The sequence below is a fragment of the Cetorhinus maximus genome, chromosome 24 (assembly GCF_964194155.1).
Source record: "Cetorhinus maximus chromosome 24, sCetMax3.hap1.1, whole genome shotgun sequence".
Taxonomy (NCBI): Eukaryota; Metazoa; Chordata; class Chondrichthyes; order Lamniformes; family Cetorhinidae; genus Cetorhinus; species Cetorhinus maximus.
In genome coordinates, this window is record NC_135902.1 from 47,551,540 (window position 1) to 47,571,676 (window position 20,137).

General features: G+C 45.2%; 1 protein-coding gene across 2 annotated transcripts in view; it reads right to left on the reverse strand.

Annotated features, from left to right (window-relative positions):
• The window catches only part of LOC144699865 (alpha-N-acetylgalactosaminide alpha-2,6-sialyltransferase 2-like), a 60,002-nt gene extending 42,056 nt beyond the window's left edge, over window positions 1-17,946 (reverse strand). The window contains exons 1-3 of one of the 2 annotated variants that reach the window (XM_078571196.1): window positions 17,839-17,946; window positions 8,963-9,087; window positions 2,728-2,962 (exon numbers count right to left, since the gene is read on the reverse strand). In XM_078571196.1, coding sequence (XP_078427322.1) covers window positions 2,728-2,962; window positions 8,963-9,063 — 336 coding nt within the window. In that variant the 5' untranslated portion in view covers window positions 9,064-9,087; window positions 17,839-17,946. Of the gene's footprint in view, window positions 1-2,727; window positions 2,963-8,962; window positions 9,088-9,244; window positions 9,383-17,838 lie in introns of those variants that run through there. The other variant, XM_078571197.1, reaches the window with a different exon arrangement.
• Window positions 17,947-20,137: the final 2,191 nt, after the last annotated feature.

The window sequence follows — 20,137 nt, forward strand, 5'->3', positions numbered from 1 at the left end:
ATCCTGAAGGGCAGTCTAGGTGGATTCAATAGTTGGAGTTGTAAAATCCTGGAACTTGCTCCCCAACAGCATTGTGGGTGTATCTACACCATGTGGGCTGCAGCAGTTCAAGGAGGTGGCTCACCACCTTCTTCTAAGGAGCAACTAGAGATGGAAAACTAAGTGCTGACCTTGCCAGCGATGCCCACATCCCATAGAAAGTTTCCGGCGCAGAGGCCATTCAGCCCATCGTGTCTGTGCTGGCCAAAAAATGAGAGAGAAAAAATAAGGAACTAGCCGCTCATTTTTAATCCCACTTTCCAGCACCTGGTCCATAGCCTTGCAGGTTACAGCACTTCAGGTGCAGATCCAGGTACCTTTTAAATTAAGTGTTTTAGCCTCAAGCGTCAACTTAGACAGTGAATTCCAGACACGCACCATCCTCTGGGTGAAAACATTTTTCATGTCCCCTCTAATCCTTTTACCAATCACCTTAAATCTATGCCCCCTGGTAACTGACCCCTCAGCTAGGGGAAAACAGGTCTTTCCTGTCTACCCCATCTAGGCCCCTCAATTTTGTACATCTCCATTCGGTCACCCTTCAGCCTCCACTGTTCCAAGGAAAACAACCCCAGCCTATCCAATCTTCCCTCATCGCTGTAATTTTCAAGCCCTGGCAACATTCTGGTAAATTCCAATTTCAAAATCCCACAAAAGAATTTTTAAAAAGGTCACGATTAAGGCGGGATTCCCCTGAGGAGATTTCAGCAGCTCACAAGTTAGTTACTTGGAAGTCTCGTTATTAGGAGGTCGGTTTTCTGTCCTGGTGGACTTGTAAAGGAACAGGTTTGGAGATCTTAAGATGTTGCTGCCCTTTCTGCTGTCGGTGACTCTGCGGTTGTTATGTGCGCTGCAGACAGAACTTGAGGCTTTTGTTTTTTTTTAAAAAAAGAGTGACCAACATGGCTATCTTTACCATGCGGTCCTTTACAGTTCCCTTCCAAATGTGGTGTTGGGCTTCAGTGGATTAGCCACAACGTGTGCGGGCATCTGTCTTAGGTCAGGTCAGACAATCTGCTCCGGATGGTATCAAGATACGGGTATTTACAGTTCTTAAATCTGGGATCTGCCCTACCAAGACAGTGTGGCAGTCTGAACCCATAGGTCAAGTCAGGTGACTCCCCGCGGTCACCCTCAGCAGCATTTTAAAGTCCATTTTTAAAAAGAAAGGGGAGTTCCAGAGGATTCCGAATTGACTACAGTTCGTGTTTGGAACGTGACAGATGGAATGTGTCTCTACTGGCCATGACAGGCACCTTGGCAAGCTGGCAGGCAGGACAGGTTTTTGGACAAAAACAATCTTTCAGTGCCAATTTCAAAACCACGTAAACTCCATTTACCCTTGACGTAACTTGAAAAGAGAGGCAACGTTTTGCGCGCACTCAGCTGAGACGATTGCAAGCTCTGTCCCCAAAGACCGAGCAACATTAAGAGGCAGGATACAAAAAAGCCAGCTCAGCGTTGCTTATCCACCATCAGCGTATGCTGGAAAATGTATTACCCCTCAACAAAGATCACTGTACATCAATGCAGCGTACACGCGGTTTACATAGAATCATTTAGATCCCTTGCATTAACAGAGGAGATCAAACAATATTAAGTGAAGCAGGAATAACACCAAAGGACACCACGGCAAACATATGGATACTTTCGGTGCCCCTAGGTACAAAGGAGTGTGCACACCTCCCAAAACGAGTGGGCCACTCATCGAGCAGCCTCTCGGGCTGAATTTGGATCAAATCACTGGGATCAGCATGCTCATTGCTGAGCACGTGTGCCAAGAACTGCAGAGTAGGTCAGGAAAGAACAGAGATCCAAGTAATAGGGCATTAATGGCTCGGGTGACACCGGGTCACAAAATAGTTGAAGCTACGAGGCATCATATCCAAATACGCAAAGCATTCACAACAAAATGGCCACTGTTTTATTTGTTTGACTGCTATCATCTATTATTTTTGAAGGGGAACAGCAAAATAACTGTCGATGGTAAACTCCTACCTACTTTCCATTGACTTGCTGCAGTTTTGGCTAAGAACTTATAAAGAACATTTCCAGACAGCATTCCTGATGTTTGCTATAACCCACAGAGGGCTTCTGTAACATTTTATACATGGGCCGGAATTGAACCACCCCATCACAGCGGGGACGGGGCCCTAAACGCAGCGGGCCATTCTAAACTCCACTGACTTCGGCAGGAAGGGAAAATCCCGCTGCCATAAAATTCCGCCCATGGAATCTCAGTGCCACCATTAAACAGTGACATGTTGTCGATCAAACAGCCATGCTGCGTTAGGACAGACATGGAAATGGGAACGGGAGGGAGAAACAGACGGCGTGATCAGGAAATTACAGGACGAGAAAAATTTCTGCAGTGTCGCAGTCTCTTTTTACATTGCCTCCCAGACTACTGAACCTTTTGAAGAGCTATTTTTAACACGATGTTTTTTTTGTACGCAAGCAAGACTCAGTTAAAACGCATGAGACACACAAATGGCTCTGCATTTCGATTGCTTGAACACAAGCTCATGGGGAAGTCTTTTCCTCCAATGCATTCTTTACACCATCTTCTTCAGCTGCAAGAGACTCTTGTGTCATTTCTCAGTCACCACCGACTGGGCCCACATTACATATTTTAAAAAAAATCTATGTAACAAATTAAGTAGCACTGTAATCAAATTTACAACTTACTGAATGAAGATAGGTGTCATCTGTGGCATACTGGTCTCCTGGGAACGGTGCTTCCATTCGGATTGGTTCACTTGTTCCCTCTGAAGTATTAGGAGCATTTTTTTGCTTACTTCTATTTTGTCCGCTGCCGGCAACAGAAACCCAGAAGCCCACGCTGAGTTTTATTTGAACGGACTCTTCAGAGGAAGCATTATTCTTCACGCCTCTGGTTTCAGGAGCCATCTTCTTCAATTTACTGAAAGAAAAAGATTCAATAAAGCAGGTCACAAACATAAGATTATGGAAAAAGCTAGTCAAACAACCCAGCCCTCCCAGAGACCACACAATCTACCCACATTATGCACCTTCCTTTTTAAAAGGGATTAAATAAACGAGGTAGAGCTTTCAAGCAGAAAATGGTTTTGGGAAAGTTCTGACCCCTCAAAAGCTTCTCAAACAAAATTTTAGAAAAAAAAACCAATCCAATGATATACTTAATTTCCATGTTTAGCAGTCCACAAAGTGGCTTCCATTTCATATCAGCACTAAATTTGTGGGGTGCAAATCTGGACCAATGTGATGTTGAAGCAAAGCAGAGCAAGACCCCCACCCCCCAAGCGTCAGATCAAGCCACAATCCACGATCTAGACTGTATTTTTCAGTCTTTGAACCCTTTCTTCCTTCCCAAGTCCATGTCCACCTCTTCCAATCCATGCCCATCTTTCCCACAGATTCACGTTTGAATCCCAGCAATCAAGTTTCTGCCCATGCCGTGTTGGTCAGGAAGAGAGAGAGAGAGAGAGAGAGCCAAGTAATGTGGCATTAACAGCTGGGTGACACCAGGTCAAAATAGTTTAAGCTTAAGACACCATATTGGAACACACAATGCACTCACAACAAAATGGCTGAATTAACAACAGACGTGAAAAATAGGTTTGATCTAATGGCCATTACGGAGACGTGGTTGCAAATTGACCAAGGTTGGGAATTAATTATCACAGGATACTTGACTTTTAGAAGAGATAAGCAAATGAACAAAGGTGGAGGAGTAGCCCTGATGATAAAAGGATGGGAAAAAGGCAGCAGAGAGAAAGGACTTGCTCAGAAATTAAGATGCAGAATCAGTTTGGATGGAGCAAGAAACAACAGAAGGGAAGAGCACGCTGGTGGGAGTAGCTCATGGGACTCCTAATAGTAGTTGCAACATTGGGCAGAACATAGATCCAAAAATGAGAGGCAATTGTAATGAGGCTAATACACTTATCATGGATGACTTTAATCTCGACAGACTGGGCAAACCAAATTTGCAATAATAATGCAATGAACAATAATATGGAATATAAACAAGGTTGTTCCTTGACAACACCTAGAAAACAAATTGGAAATAGGCCATTTTTAGATGTAGTATTGAATAATGAGACAGGGCTAATTAATAACCCTATAAATAAAAGGAGCCTCTGGGCATAAGTAATAATGATGGAATTTTATATTGCGCTTTAACGGAACTTAAACTAAAATCTCAATCAAAATAAAGCAAACTAAGTAAAGTATGAGGGATGAGTTGGCCAAGGCAGTTTGGGAAATGAAGTTAAAAGATATGATTGTAGGTAAGCAATGGCAAACATTTAAATTGATTATAAAGATCCATTGTCAAAGAAAGGGCAGTTCAACCATGTATATAAAGAAAACAAACAAGGCTAAGGATTGTAAAAATAAGAGATTTATAATGTTGCCTAAAAAAAAAGCCCGAGGGATTTTAAAATTCACCAAATGAGGACCATGAAATTGATAAAAGAGAGAAAATAGGATGAGTAAAGGGACATAGGTGGGATTTTATGGTCCCGCCAAAGTCAATGAGCTTTTGAACAGCTCACTGTGTGTACCATCTACAAGATGCACTGCAGGAATTCACCAAGGCTCCTTAGACAGCACCTTCCAAACCCACGGCCACTACCATCTAGAAGGGCAAGGACAGCAGATAGATGGGAACACCACCACCTGCAAGTTCCCCTCCAAGCCACTCACCATCCTGATTTGGAAATATATTGGCCGTTCCTTCACTGTCACTGGGTCAAAATCCTGGAATTCCCTTCCTAACAGCATTATGGGTGTACCCACACCACATGGACAGCAGCGGTTCAAGGAGGCAGCTCCCCACCACCTTCTCAAGGGAATTAGAGATGGGCAATAAATGTTGGCCCAGCCAGCGACGCCCACATCCCATGAATGAATAATAAAAAAAATATGCTGAGTACATACAAAGACACGTTTTTTGGGGCCAAAAAATAGGTTCATCTTATACACTGAGCTACGGAGATAAATACTTGAAGGGAAAAGATTTGAAAGGCTACTGGCACAGGACAGGAGAGTGGGACTAACTGGATAGCCGTTTCAAAGAGCCAGCACATGCATGATAAGCTGAATGTCCTCCGACTGTGCTGTGTCACAGCCCATGTATTAGTGTAGATTATAAAACATGCAGCATGCCTGATCTAGTGTAGCACATAAAACAGACTGAAGCCACCTACACTGGTGATTTTCTCCATAAGCCATCCAGTCTAACCTGATTTTCCTGCTTGCTCACGCCTTTTCCACCCTGCTAATTCCTCTCTTAACTGGTTTAATGGACACCGCTGCAACAGTTTGAAAGAATTCTAGAATATAACCATCTGTGAGAACATTTTTTCTGAGCCTCCTTTCAATGCATCATCACCTTCGCTGTGTTCCCTTGTTACCAGGTCACCAACAAGTGGCAATAATCCATCATCAGTTGGACATTCAGTCTCTGCAAGCTTGACTGCTCCCTGTTCATCAAAAGGCCCGAATGTGTCTTAGACTTTCAAACTCTAGTAGGCTCTTGCATTGCCACAAAACTGCGGCAAATACCAATCTGCTTAGTCACGCAGACTTTGGCACCCCTGGTCCTCAGTGAAATCCTTGCTTTCTCCCACTGTGGTCATTCTCTTCAATATGGCTCCCATCTTTGTTCCCTGAAATATGAGGGACTCCGATTTAAACATTTTATGCTACATAACTAGTTTAGTTATTCAATGTTAGATCTCGCTAGACCATATCAAACACTGTCAGGCCTGCTCTCTTCTGCCAAAACTGTCTGCAGCTCCAAGATAATTCAAAGGCGTGTAAAGGTAACCCAACACTTTCTCTTCCCCCACAATCAGCCAGCTCCTTAAATCTTTCACCTGTCACTCCACCCTCACCTTCAATGAGCACAAGGGGCTTGTGGACTTACCAACAGAGGAAAATCCATTCCTCAAGAGCCACACGGACTCGAAACGTTAACTCTGTTTCTCCCTCCACAGATGCTGCCAGACCTGCTGAGTTTTTATTTCAGATTTCCAGCATCCTCAGTATTTTGCTTTTACCTCATGGAATCTTGCCTTTTCCACATCCTTTTACCCACTAGTTTCCCCAAAGCTTCCCCCCGCCCCAACTTTGAACTGGCATCTTTCACTCCCGTCTCATCTCATGACCTAGCCAAGCTCATCACCAACCATGAGACCTACACCTCCAGTCCTCTGGCACCGTTCCAATATCTAATGAGGATTGAAAGATTGAGGTTCTGCTATCACCACCCTAGATTCCCTCATCAACCTAGCAAGCATCCCCTCTAGACTCGGTGACTTACTAACTTGAGCGAGTCCAACCCATTTAGCAGCTCCCTTCTTTATATTTTTATTCTATCCAATATCTTATGCCTCCACACTGAAATTAACTTCATCAGCCTCTTTTGTGAAGTACTCATTCAGTACATCAGTCATGACCTCTGCTTCCCTAACCCTCCCCTACCATTCCTCCATTTGTTAAACAATTTTTTAGGTTCCCTTTAATGCTTTAAGTAGTATTTAGACGAGCACGTGAAACGCCACAGCTTACAAGTGCTGGCAAATGGGATTACAGTAGATAGGTGCTTGATGGCTGGTATGAACACGATGGGCCGAAGGGCCTGTTTCTGTGCTGTAAAACTGACTCGAATGCTACCCGGGAATCTCTCCTGACTCTGTCTGCCTTTCATATATCCTTTTTCAGTTACCCCCTGCACACTGTATTCGGTCTGGCTATTGTATAACCTGACAAGTTTTCCATAAACTTCCTTCTTCCTTGTTTATTTCAAATCAGAGTCTTTTATCATCTGCTCTTGTACAGTTGAACAATTGCAGTGAAATAAAAAAAAGTGTTTTGAAATCCAATGCCATGGCACTTTCCACGTCTATGACAACATGGAATGAAATTAAACAGGATTGCTTGAGGAAATTGATTACCACTAATAGATCCCATTCATTGCTATGGATGCAATATACTAAACAAGTAAACTTCAATTTATTGTAGTAGTATGGGTTTCAACATGTATATGCCTCCATTTACCCCTCTTCATGTCTACACAAGCAGAAGATCTTTATCTCAATGTTGTTGTTTTTTCTACCTGCAGAATCTGCCCCATAAGATTTAAAGACGATTTCAATAACTTACTTGAGGCTATTTAACCCATTGGCTCCCGAGTTATAGGTACCTCTCCGACCAAACTCACATGCTAACAGCTATTATCTGCAAATGCCGCAAACATTTTCCAACTTATATCCACTCATTCTAAACTTTAAAGATGTTAAATACATACTGCATTACTGAAAAGGTAGAGAAAATTACCGCTTATTTGCTTTTGAAACTGAACTCAAATGATCATTTGAGAGGTTCAAACAAAATTAATAAGATAATCAATAATAAAAAGTTGCACATCGCACCAGGAGGCCTTATTTTGGGAGCCCAACAAATCTAATGGAAAACAATTTGACCAATTAAAAAGGCACTTGGAAATCAGGCACCACTTTCATCTCCTCCAATTCAGCAATAATCCAAAATTAGCTTTCTCGTCACATCTTGGAAAACTGCTTCTTGTTTGGGGGGGGGGGGGGAGAGAGAGGAGAAGAGGGGAAATGTTCTCCCCCAGTTGAAAACATAGGAGTGAGTGTCTTTATACCTCCAGCCAAGTTTCAGCAGCAGTTTCCCATCTCCTGCTTGACTATGGGCAGTCAGGCTCTCAAATGATATGACGTTTACGGAGTCAGACAACAACAGATGCACGGCCAGACAAGACAATCCTTCCCTAAAAAGGCTTCTAACACTGGAATGTGCTAAATGTGGATAGGATAATGACCAGACCCTAATGTGCTGCTCAAAAACAAAAAGGGCCTCTTTGCAATGGTTTTTTTTCCTCCTCTCTTGTCAAAGCTGATTTATTGAAATTCATTCCACAGGAAGAACAAAAGACATTGGGGGGGGGGAGAGATTATAAATAGTAATTTATAAAAATTAAAAACACAAAGAAGGTGGAAGAATCGATTTAAAAAATGACTCAGCACTGTAAACCAAAACAGAAAAAACTCAGCAGGTCTGAGAGCATCAGTTTCCTGGTGCGGACGTGCTTTTATGGAGGTACTCCAATATCACTCAGCTTCGTATTGCCAGCGGCAAATTAAGTGTTAAAACAATAAGCAACATTTCTCTCGGAGTATAGCTGTTCCACTCGAAATGGGAGAGCAGCAGTCAGGAGCAAGGGATAAAAGTGTCCACCCACCCACCCACACACACACCGTCCACGCACCCAAACCCTGTCCTTGTAAATGTTTAATTGTTTCCAATGCAGAGTTGGAAAACTTGCAATGTTTAATTCAGGCAGGGAGGGGTGTATCTGGCTGGCCAGCAAACAAGTAACCCAGGGCCCATTTATCTCACCCAATGCATAGGTTAGAAACTCCCCACCCCTGCAAACTGCAGGCACCAAGTTAACTTCAAAGCCCCACCCCCACCAACGTTAAAACAGGAATTCCATACAGAAACATTGGCGGCTTATCACTGGATAACACACATCCACATTCTTGCCAAAAATAACTTACTTTAAAAAAGGAAAGAGAAAGATCCTGGGGAAATGGTCAAGCCAATGGGGAAGGGAGCAGCACTTATTTTTTGAGCGGTAAGTACGATGAACTATATTCGTTTTATCTATTCCCAGCAATGAATTAACTGATTGAATGGGAGAAAAGAGAGAGAGAGAGAGTGGGAACCTGGAGAGAGAGAGAGAGAGAGTGGGAACCTGGGTGGGAACCGGGAGAGAGAGTGGGAACCGGGAGAAAAAGGCAATTACTAAAGTTAATTTCTTGTAAAGAGCAGTTAAAGGGGGGGATATAAAATAGTATTGTATAAAGCCGAGGACAGCAACACAAACCCCACACACCCCCTGTACCTGTCCGATGATCCATTGATAAGGATGCAGTAGACAAAAAGGGTCGTTAGAGAAAGACAACTCAGTATCAGGAACTTCTCCACAGACGAAAACCTCCTCATTTCAATCTAATCGATCATCGGCAACTTCAGGGAGACAGAGAGAGAAAAAAATCAACAGTTGTGAATGTTCAGGGAGGTGGAGAGGGAGGTGGAGGGGTAGGGGAGGTGAGGAGGGAGGGGGTGTGGGGTAAAGAGAAAATAAAACACAAGGGCCAACCCCTTCAGCTCGTTTAAAACTCGCCTCCGTTCACACGTCGTTAAGTTCCCCAACTTCAACTAACAATAGAGAAAATGAATAAATGTGTTTGCTTTCCAGATTTATCGTCGAGAGGATTTGGCAGCTGCGTTTGGTTCACCAACACAAAAAGGAAATAAGAACAAGATTTGCTAGGATTGCAGCCGGTCTGGCAACATCCATGGAGAAGGAGAGACAGACAGACAGTTACTAACAACCTTCCACCTGAACTGGGCAAAAAGATAGAAATGCAATAGGTTTTAGTGAAAAGGAGCGTGGGTAAAAAGATTAAGGGCAAGGTGTGACTAAAAGGTACAAGTGAAGGAGTACTTATGGAACAATTCATGATACAATGTGACTAGAGGTGATATCAATCATGAACATTTGCCGTCCAAAAGCAAAAAAAAAACCAGAGTAAAACTGAAACTAGGAGGGCAGCAAATAGGGGAGATTACGGTCTCCTCCAGCTTACGTTGAGCTTCATTGGAGCGCCACAGGAGGCAGAGGACAGAGAGGTCAGTGTGAGAGCAAGGTGGGGAATGGACGTGGTAGAGTCACCTCGGGGCCGTGCTTGTGGGCGGAATGGAATTGTTCTGCAAAGCGGTCAGACAGCCTGAGACCCAGTCTGAGCTTGGTCTCCCCACAATGCAGCAACTCACATTGTGGGCAGCGGATGCATATAAATTGACAGAATTACATGTAACTTAACTGTTTCACCTGGAAGACGTATTTGAGGCCTTAAATAATGAGGGCAGATGAGGTAAAAGGGTGGGTGTTGCCTCTCCACTGCTTATCGCTCATGTGGAAGGGTACTGTGGAGAAAGAGAGAGGCGGTGCTGGGGTGATCAAAGAGCAGACCAGGGTATTACAGAGGGAACTGTTTTGGGGTGTTGATCAGTATGTCTCCAGAATCTTCTGCAGGTTAACTGTAAGTCTTTATTAACTACTAGAACAATTTTCATATGTACAGTAAAGAGTACAAGTTAGGAGCCGTCTCTATGCTTAGGTGTACACACGTCTCTGCTCAACACCACATTGATGTCTGGGTCATGTGCCTTCTTACATCACTGGGTGGTACTGTACCGAGTCCCACATTGACCGTGTATGTGCCAGACCATTATACTACAGGAATGGTCCCTTTGGAACTCTGAAAGGAGGAGAAGGCAAGGCAAGAGGGTGTTTGGTTGTGGAATCATGCTGGAGGTGGCAGAAATAGCAGAGGCTGATCCATTGATTATAGATGCTACTGGGGTGGAAGATGAGGACAAGGGGGACCCTATCATGGTTCCGAGAGGGAGGGCAAGAGGTGGGAGCAGTGGTATGGAAAATAAGATGCAGACCATCAAGGGCTACATTAACCACAGTGCAGGGAGAATCCTTGGTTGAGGAACGAGGCACACATATCAGAACACTGATATGGAAGACTGCATCTTCACAACGGCTGCAACCAAAAAATGAGAGAATGGAATGGGCTGTTTACAGGAAACAGGATGTGGGGAAGTGTGGTCGAAGTAGCTGTGGGAGTCAGCAGGCTTTTAGTGAATATTTGTTGATAGCCTCTCAGAAATTGAGACACTGACGTCGAGGCAGAGAGGACGAAGAGTCTGAGGTCGACCACGCGAAGATCGGCAGCAAGGTTGATGAAATTTCCCAGTTCGGGAAGAGAGCAGGAAACTGCACCGATACTGTCATCAATGTACTGGGAAAAGGAGGCGAGGAGGGGCACCCAAAAGGCTGGCAGAGCTAGGACCCATTTGGGTACCCATGGCAACACTTTTTATTTGGACTAAATTAAAGGAGAAGTTGTTTAGTGTGGGAACAAGTGCAGCCAGTTGGAGCAGGGTGGGAGCAGGGACTGGCTGGGCTTCTGTTCAAGGAGGAAGTGTATAGATGGAGCCTGTAATAATGCACCATGGTGGAAGGTTACAATTTCACTCCAAGAATTCAGAGTTGCTGTGGTAACACGCACTTTTACATGCACGTTGTAGTCTGGAGTTATGGATAGTGATGGTAGAGACTTCAACGTTCTCTCTATCACATGGCTGACCAGGACTTTTTTTTTTGAAAAATATACTTTATTCATAAAATATCTGGAAGAGCATTCCAAAACATTTCAAAATCACCATCACAAAAGTACAATCAGATTCAACTATTACACATGTATCACAAGGTGCATCAAAACAATCAATGAATATTACAATCATTTCAATATGGTCAATGCAGACAATCAGACAATGGTATTGGAGTTATCAACATACATCATGTTGCACTCTGAGGTGCTTCAATACATTTATAATACAATTAGTATTCAATGCATACATTCATTTTGAGCTGCACAGCCCGAGGGGCTCTCAGCAGTTCCCAGCCCCTCGGTGCACTGTGGCAGAACGGTCTTAGACAGCGACCTTTCCCCATTGCGCCTTTGCAGCGGCTGCCCCAAGCTTTAGTGTGTCCCTCAGCACGTAGTCCTGGACCTTGGAATGTGCCAGTCTGCAACACTCGGTCGGGGACAACTCTTTGCGCTGGAAGACCAACAAGTTTCGGGCAGACCAAAGTGCGTCTTTCACCACGTTGATGATCCTCCAGCTGCAGTTGATGTTTGTCTCGGTGTGTGTCCCTGGGAACAGCCCGTAGAGCACAGAGTCCTGTGTCACAGAACTGCTCGGGATGAACCTCGACAGAAACCACTGCATCTCTCTCCAGACCTTCTTTGCAAAGGCACAGTCCACAAGGAGGTGAACAACGGTCTCGTCCCAACCACAGCCACCTCGAGGGCAACATGCAGAGGGGGTGAGACTCCTGGCGTATTGGAAGGATCTGACGGGGAGGGCCTTTCTCACCACCAGCCAAGCTACGTCTTGGTGCTTGTTGGAAAGTTCTGGCGATGAGGCATTCTGCCAAATGACTTTGACAGTCTGCTCGGGGAACCATCCCACAGGATCCACCCTCTCCTTTTCCCGCAGGGCCTCTAAGACATTACGTGCCAACCACTGCCTGATGGACTTGTGGTCAAAGGTGTTTCTCTGCATAAATTTTTCCACAAGGGACAGGTGGTACGGCACGGTCCAACTACTTGGAGCGTTCCGCGGCAGCGTGGCCAGACCCATCCTTCGCAACACCGGGGACAGGTAGAACCTCAGCACGTAGTGACACTTGGTGTTTGCGTACCGAGGGTCTACGCACAGCTTGATGCAGCCGCACACAAAGGTGGCCATCAGGAGGAGGGCGATGTTGGGCACGTTTTTTCCCCCTTTATCTAGAGGCTTGTACATCGCGTCCCTGCGGACACGATACATTTTCGACCTCCAGATAAAGCAATAGATGGCTCGAGTGATCGTCATCGCGCAGGAGTCTGGAATGGGCCAGACCTGTGCCATGTACAGCAACAGCGAGAGTGCCTCACATCTGATGACCAGGTTCTTACCCGCAATGGAGAGGGAGCATCACTCCCACATGCCCAGTTTTCTTTGCACCATAGACACTCGCTCCTTCCAGTTTCTAATGCATGCCCCGGTCCCTCCGAACCATATCCCCAGCACCTTCAGGCTGTCAGCCCTGACGGTGAAGGGGACAAAGGATCGGTCAGCCCAGTTCCCAAAGAACATGGCCTCGCTCTTCCCACGATTTACCTTGGCTCCCGAGGCCAGTTCGAACTGGTCGCAGATGTGGATCAGTCTGCGCACCGACAGCGGATCCGAGCAGAAGACGGCGACATCGTCCATGTACAGGGAGGCTTTGACCTGAGTGCCTCCACTGCCTGGGATTGTCACTCCTCTTATGCCCGGATCCTTCCTGATGGACTCAGCAAAGGGTTCAATGCAACACACAAACAGGACAGGGGAGATAGGGCAGCCCTGCCTGACTCCAGATTTAATAGGAAAGCTATCTGATTCCCACCCATTGATTGAGACTGCGCTACTGATGTTAGTGTAGAGCAGTTGGATCCAATTGCGAATTCCCTCCCCAAATCCCATTTTGGAGAGCACATCCACCATGTAGGTGTGCGATATTCTGTCAAAGGCCTTCTCCTGATCCAGGCTGATGAGGCAGGTGTCCACACCCCTGTTCTGTACATAGGCAATTGTATCCCTGAGTAGCTCAAGGCTGTCAGAGATCTTCCTGCCCAGCACAGCGCAGGTCTGGTCAGGGTGGATCACCAACTCCAGAGCGGATTTGACCCGATTGGCGATGACCTTGGACAGAATCTTACAGTCCACATTCAAAAGTGAAATGGGTTGCCAATTTCTAATTTCCTCCCTTTCCCCCTGTGTTTGTAGATGAGGGTGATGATGCCTTTCCTCATGGATTCTGACATGCTGCCGGCCAAGAGCACACTCTCGTACACTTCTAGCAGGTCTGGGCCGATCAAGTCCCACAGAGCCGAATACAACTCCGCCGGCAAGCCGTCGCTTCCGGGAGTTTTACTCTTCTCGAAGGACTGCGATGACTTTACTGAGCCGTCTTCTTCCTTCAGGCTGCTGATCACAGAGCTCTCTCTGTGTACCTTTTGGAAGAAGAAACGTGAGCACGTCTCATCCTGCTCCACGGAGCGGACTCTGGAACGGAAGATGATCTTGGAGGCCTCCGAGGCAAAGAGCGAGGCTTGCTGGCTCTTCACCTCTTGGAGTTCCTCCTTGACATCGATCCCCATCGACTGCAGCCGGAGCAGATTCTGCATGTTTTTCTGGAGTCGGGACATTTCCCTCTGTTCCTTTCTAGCTTTCTTGGCGCCTTTGAGGATGAAAAACCTCTTGATGTTTCCCTTGACTGCTTCCCACCAGTGTGTCAGGGACTCAAAGAGGGGTTTCACGGTTCTCCAACCTTTGTAATCCCTCCTGAGCTCCTCAATGTTCTCTGGGGTCAGCAGTTGCACATGGCTGACCTAGAATCTCTCCGGCTATTAACCGGCTGCCATTGGCGTATATATTGGAATGATTTGCGGGTTGATACTCGAGCTGTTTGTCCACGTTATGAACGCAATTCCTTGGCCATCAAGTCCCGGAGTGGGACTCAAACCCAGAGCTTCTGGGTCAGAGACAGGGACGCTACCCACTGTGCCACAAGACCTCCCCAAGCACCATTATAGCAAGTACTAAAACTGATAGTTTAAGCAAAGCTGTTCAGATATGCAAACAAGGGGAGGAGAAATACTATTTACATCAATGTACTTTGAGCTCAGGCAAAGCAATTAGAAAGAATTTGCATTCATATAGTGTCTTTCATGATTTGAGCACATCCCAAGACATTTTACAACCAATGGAGTACTTTCTTGTAAAGTAGCCACTGTTGTAATGTGCAATTTGTTAACCATCTACGAGTCAGGAGTATGATGGAATACTCAACATTTGCTTTCTGGAGTGCAGCTCCAACAATATTCAGCATCTAGCACAAAGCAGCCTATCTGACTGACACCCCATCTGCCAGCATAAACACTCACTCCCTACCACCAGTGACAGAAATGCGTCCCATCTACAAGATGCACTGCTGCAACTCGCTAAGGCTCCTTCCACTGCAGCTAACAAACCTGCTACCTCTTACCACTTAGAAGAACAAAGACAGCAGACGCATGGGAAAATCACCATTGGCAAGTTCCCCTCCAAGACACATACCGTCTTGACATGGAAATATATCACCACTTCTTAACTGTAGCTGGATCAAAAATCCTGGCACATCTTACCTAACAGAACTATAGGCTGTACCTACATCAGGCAAAGTATAGCAGCTCAAGGACAAAATTGTCATTTTTTAAGGACTACCCTGACAAGGTAGAAAGAGCGAGTGAGTGAGAGAACAAGAGCGAGAGTGAGAGAGTGAGTGAGAGAACAAGAGCGAGAGAGGGAGCGAGCGAGAGGGAGGGAGCGAGCGAGAGGAAGCGAGCGAGCGAGAGGGAGCGGGAGCGAGAGGGAGCGGGAGCGAGAGGGAGCGAGCGAGAGGGAGCGAGCGAGAGGGAGCGAGCGAGAGGGAGCGAGCGAGAGCGAGAGTGGGCGTACAGGACACAATTTCAAAATGATGAGATGATTGTCACAGAACTTAGAAGTATTGTGAACTGTGAAAAGGGTAAGCTTCAAGTGGACACAGATAGGCAGGTGGAATGGACAGACATGTGGCAGATGAAATTTAATGCAGAGGAGTGTGAAGTGATACAGTTTGGCAGGAAGAACAAGGAGAGGTAATGTAAAATAATGGGTGCAATGTTGGAGGTGGTGCAGGAACAGAGAAAGCTGGGGGTATATGTGCACAAATCATGGAAGGTGGAAGGACAGGTTGAAAAAGTGCTTAAAAAGGCTTAAGGGATCCTGGGCTTTACAAAATCAAGGAAGTGAAGGATTTAGAGGGGGTGCATAAAAGATTTATGTGATTACTTCCAGGGTTGAGGGACTTAATTTAAATGGTAGATTGGAGAAGCAGGGATTGTTCTTTTAAGGAGAAGGTTGAAAGCAGATTTGACAGAGGTATTCAAAATGATGAAAGGTCTAGACAGAAGAGATAGAGAGAAACTGTTTTAATCGGCAGGAAGGTTCGCAAATCAGGGGACACCAGTTTAAGGTGATTGGCAAAAGGAGCAGCAGCAACATGAAGAAAAACTTTTTTGTGCAGCAAGTGGTTAGAATCTGCAATGCCCGAGAGTGTCAAGGAGGTAGTTTCAATCGCAGCTTTCTAAAGAGAATTGGATACATACCCGAAGAGAAAAAATTTTACAGGGCTACGGGGGAAGGTCAGTGCAGTGGGACGAGCTGAGTTGCTCTTGCAGAGAGCCAGCACAGACACAATGGGCCGAATGACCTATTTTCTGTGCTGTAGCCATTCTATCATTCTAATATCATGAGACTGACCTCTGGTTGATGAGTATCCCTGTCTGTTGAAGCAGTTGTATTTCTGCAGCAATAGGCATCACAGCTACTTCCAAAACAGAAAGTTTACATGAATCAAATGATATTTCTGGATAATGGTTTGCATTGTTCTTGATATTTTGTCACTATAAAATACTCTTATCTGATTAACACAAATTAAGGAATGTGAACTGTATTTAGTTGTAATATAGTGGTACCCGATACACCTTAACTTAGTTAAGTCCTCTCCCACCACCCCCTGAAAAAAAAATCTTGCTTTCCACAATTCCATTTGTATCTGGTGTTTACCAAACACAATCTTAAATGTTTAATCGTTCCATAGTCTTGCCTCCTGCCAGTTACTGGAGCGGACGCAAACACAGACTGCATCAAAAGAGCTGAACCAACAAAATAAACTTTCTTGCAATACCCTGAAAGTTAAGTTTTATGCCGTCTTGAAATAGGGTTGCCAACTGCGATCAAATGTATTCCTGGAGGTTCCATCACCTGACTTGCCCCCACGCTCCAGCCATTAGTCGGCCAACACATCCATCCTTGTGACGTACTGCCTTCCTACGCCAATTGGATGATGCCTAATTATCAGCCAAACACCCCACCCATTTTCAATATTTTTATGTCTGGTAAAGAGAAATGTTTAAAGAAAATATTAAAATACATATCCTTTTTAATGAGCCAATGATTTCTCTCCAGGATTGCACAGGGCAGTGTCCTGGAGATTGGTCTTCATCTCTTGAAGACTCCAGGCCAACCCTGGGGGGTTGGCAACCCTACCTTAAAAACTCACTTCCAACACAGTGTAAACCTAGAGATAATAACAAAAAACTACTGTGGATGCTGGAAATCCAAAACAAAAACAGAATTACCTGTAAACCTACGTTCCTTAGTCATAAGGAATTGGCCATCAGAAAAACACCCTAATCCTGAAGTGGGCATCACTATTCCGCCACATGATAGACATGGTGCAGGAAAACTATTTAACCCATCCCAAGCTAATCTATCAAGAAACCGACAAAGCACCCCCAAATATTACAACATCCAACTGTTAAATGTATTCCGCGTGGAGATCATTTTCTTAGCCAAAAAGAATTTTCTGACATCAAATCCTAAATTAGTTTTTTTGCCTGTTCGAACTTATTCTCTCTCCCTTCTTGTTATTGTTTAGATTGAAGTATCATATTCCAGGTGATCCTTTGCTCTATGTTCACTAAATTATCTGGTCTCCTCTTAGCCGACCCTTCCTCACAAAAATCCACCTTCTAGCTCTTCTGCCCACTGCCTCCAGCCTCGGAAAGTGGCGACTAAAGCTGGATATAGTACTCAACATGGGATCTAACCACAACACTGTGCTGGATCTGGCATGGCTTCCTCCAATGACCAGCATGTAAACTAATGATAACGGTTCCAGTGCACCCGTACACGCTCTGAACGTTACGCAAGCATGATACACAATTGATCCAACAATATTAACCGGTGTTTAAAAAAAACAAAGACGAGAAAGTCCCTCGGAAAAACAAAACTAAAAAAAACATCCATTGCAACGTCCGCAGCCTGAATTTCTGGACTGGGCAGGAAGTGAAGGGTACTGTTCAACACATTTATCTATCTCCAACACAGACGTCTGGAGCTTTGAATTAACTGCATGTTTCAGCGTGTAATCGCTCAGCAGCCTTGCCAGTAACTACAGCAGACATGCACACTTCATCACAAGAGCTAAAACAGCAAACTTCTCCCCCCCTCCCTCAGACTTACCCAGGAAGTTGAGTTTCACATGCTCGATTTAAAAATCACAAATTTCTTAGCAATAGAGATAACAAGTCAGCTGCCAATGCTGGAGTCAGTACTGTATTGCCCACCACCCCCACCCAACCAACCAGAAAACCACAATTACATATTTCACAGCATGTGGCTGACCTCTTCACTCCAATAAATCGTGGCTGAATTTGTTATGCTCGAAATCCCTCCCCCCTAAAAATCTCTTCAGTCAAGATGCCGACGGCGCCTCAGTCGTACGGGCTTTTCAAACCACTCAAGAGAACACAGCCAAACACTACTCTTTTTGTTCACTAACTAACTATGAGGGCACTGGGGAAACAACCTAGGCGTGGCTTTGTAATCTCTGCAGTAAATAGCCTACTTAAGGAACAGCTGCTTATGAGCAGGAAGCTGGGTAATGTTCAGAAGTTGAACTGCTACAATAACTTTCCCTGGTCAACAACAGAAAGCCACCGGTCTCGCCATCAAAAAGTTCCCGTTCGCTCTTTAAACTCTGCATTCATTGGACAATTGTTGCAAACTTCCTGTGCAATTGGTTTTAGTTTCAATCTAATTCTGTCAAATGGCGACCAGCAATACTTCTACCCACAGTTTTGTTCTCAAAGCTGCGGAAGGTACACAAAAGTGACTTTTTTGTAGTCGCTCGGCTGCATTCCAAAACACAACACAAATAACTAATCACATTAAAGTGCAGTAATAGAGAAAACGACAGAGGAGTCACCAGTGGGATTGACGTGTTTGATCGCCTGATCTTCTTTCTTTATATTGACATTGATGGAAGTGATTTTGAAATGTTTTGTAATGTTCTTCCAGGTGTTTTATGAATAAAGTATATTTTTCAAAAAAAAAATACATTGATGGAAGGAGGGACTTTGACCTGTGACCTCTGTCACCTGAAGGGCAAGGGCAGCAGGTGAATGGAAACACTATCACCTCCACGTTCCTCTCCAAGTCACACGCCATCCCAACTTGGACATCCGTTGCCCATTTCTTCATCATTGCCAGGACAAAATTCTGGAACTGCCTGTCCGTCAGCACTGTAGGAACCCCTTTAGCAGACAGGGAAGGAATTCCAGCATTTTGATCCAACAGATTCAATCGAGGCGTTCAAGGGGGAATTAGATGATTATTTGAAAAGAAACAATCTGCAGGGTTACAGGGAGAAGGCAGCAGAATGACACTAGGTGAAATGCTCACCTCCATCCCAGGACATCACTACAGGAGTCCGTCAGGGTAGTGTCCTCTGCCCAACCATCTTCAGCTGCTTCATCAGTGACCTCCCCCCCCCATTATAAGGTCAGAATGCTCAGCACCATTCATGACTCCTCAGAGACTGAAGCAGTCTGTGTCCATATGCAGCAAGACCTGGACAATACTCAGGCTTGGACTGACAAGTGACAAGTAACATTCACACCACACAAGTGCCAAGCAAAGACCATCTCCACCAACAGAGAATCTAACCATCGCCTCTTGACATTCAATGGCATTACCATCACTGAATCCCCCACTATCAACATCCTGGGGGGTTATCATTGACCAGAAAGTGAACTGGACCAGCCATATAAATACTGTGGCTCCGCGAGCAGGTGAGAGGCTGGGAATTCTGCAGCGAGTAACTTGCTCCACAAAAGCTTCCTCCCACCTTATTTCAACCAAACTTCTCAAAATATCCTTCTGTTCCTTTCTCCCTCATGTGCTTATGCAAACTTCCCCTTAAATATATCGATATCACTCACTTTACCTTCCTTGTGATCATGGGCTCCATGTTCTAAACATTCCCTGGGTAAAGCGGTTTCTCCTGAATTCCTTATTGGATTTATTAGTGACTATCTCATATTAATCGCCCCCGGTTTTGGTCTACCTTGTCAAACCATTGCACAATCCTAATGACCTCTGTCAGGTCCACTCACAGCAAAGAGGTTTTAATTCCACAGTGTGTGTGTGACATCCTCAACCAGATCCCTGCTGGGAATTGAAGTCTGATAAATAGGTTCAGCTTCCAGTCGGGTGGAAAGCTGGTCAATGAAAGTCATGTGTAAGTCCATGCTGGGAGGATGGGGGAGCGCCATCCTGGGGAGGGTGATCCCATTGAAGGGGTTGGGGAGGGGAGTCGATTGGGTGGACTGCCAATCTTAGGGTCCTGTGGGGTGAGATGCTTTGGTGGTGGTGGGGTGCAAGGTCAGGGTGGGGGTAAAATCTGAGGTTTGGGTGGTGGGGGGGGTGGTGTGTGAAGGCTGGGGTACTATGGAAGGGTACGGAGGGCTGTTGGCAGGTG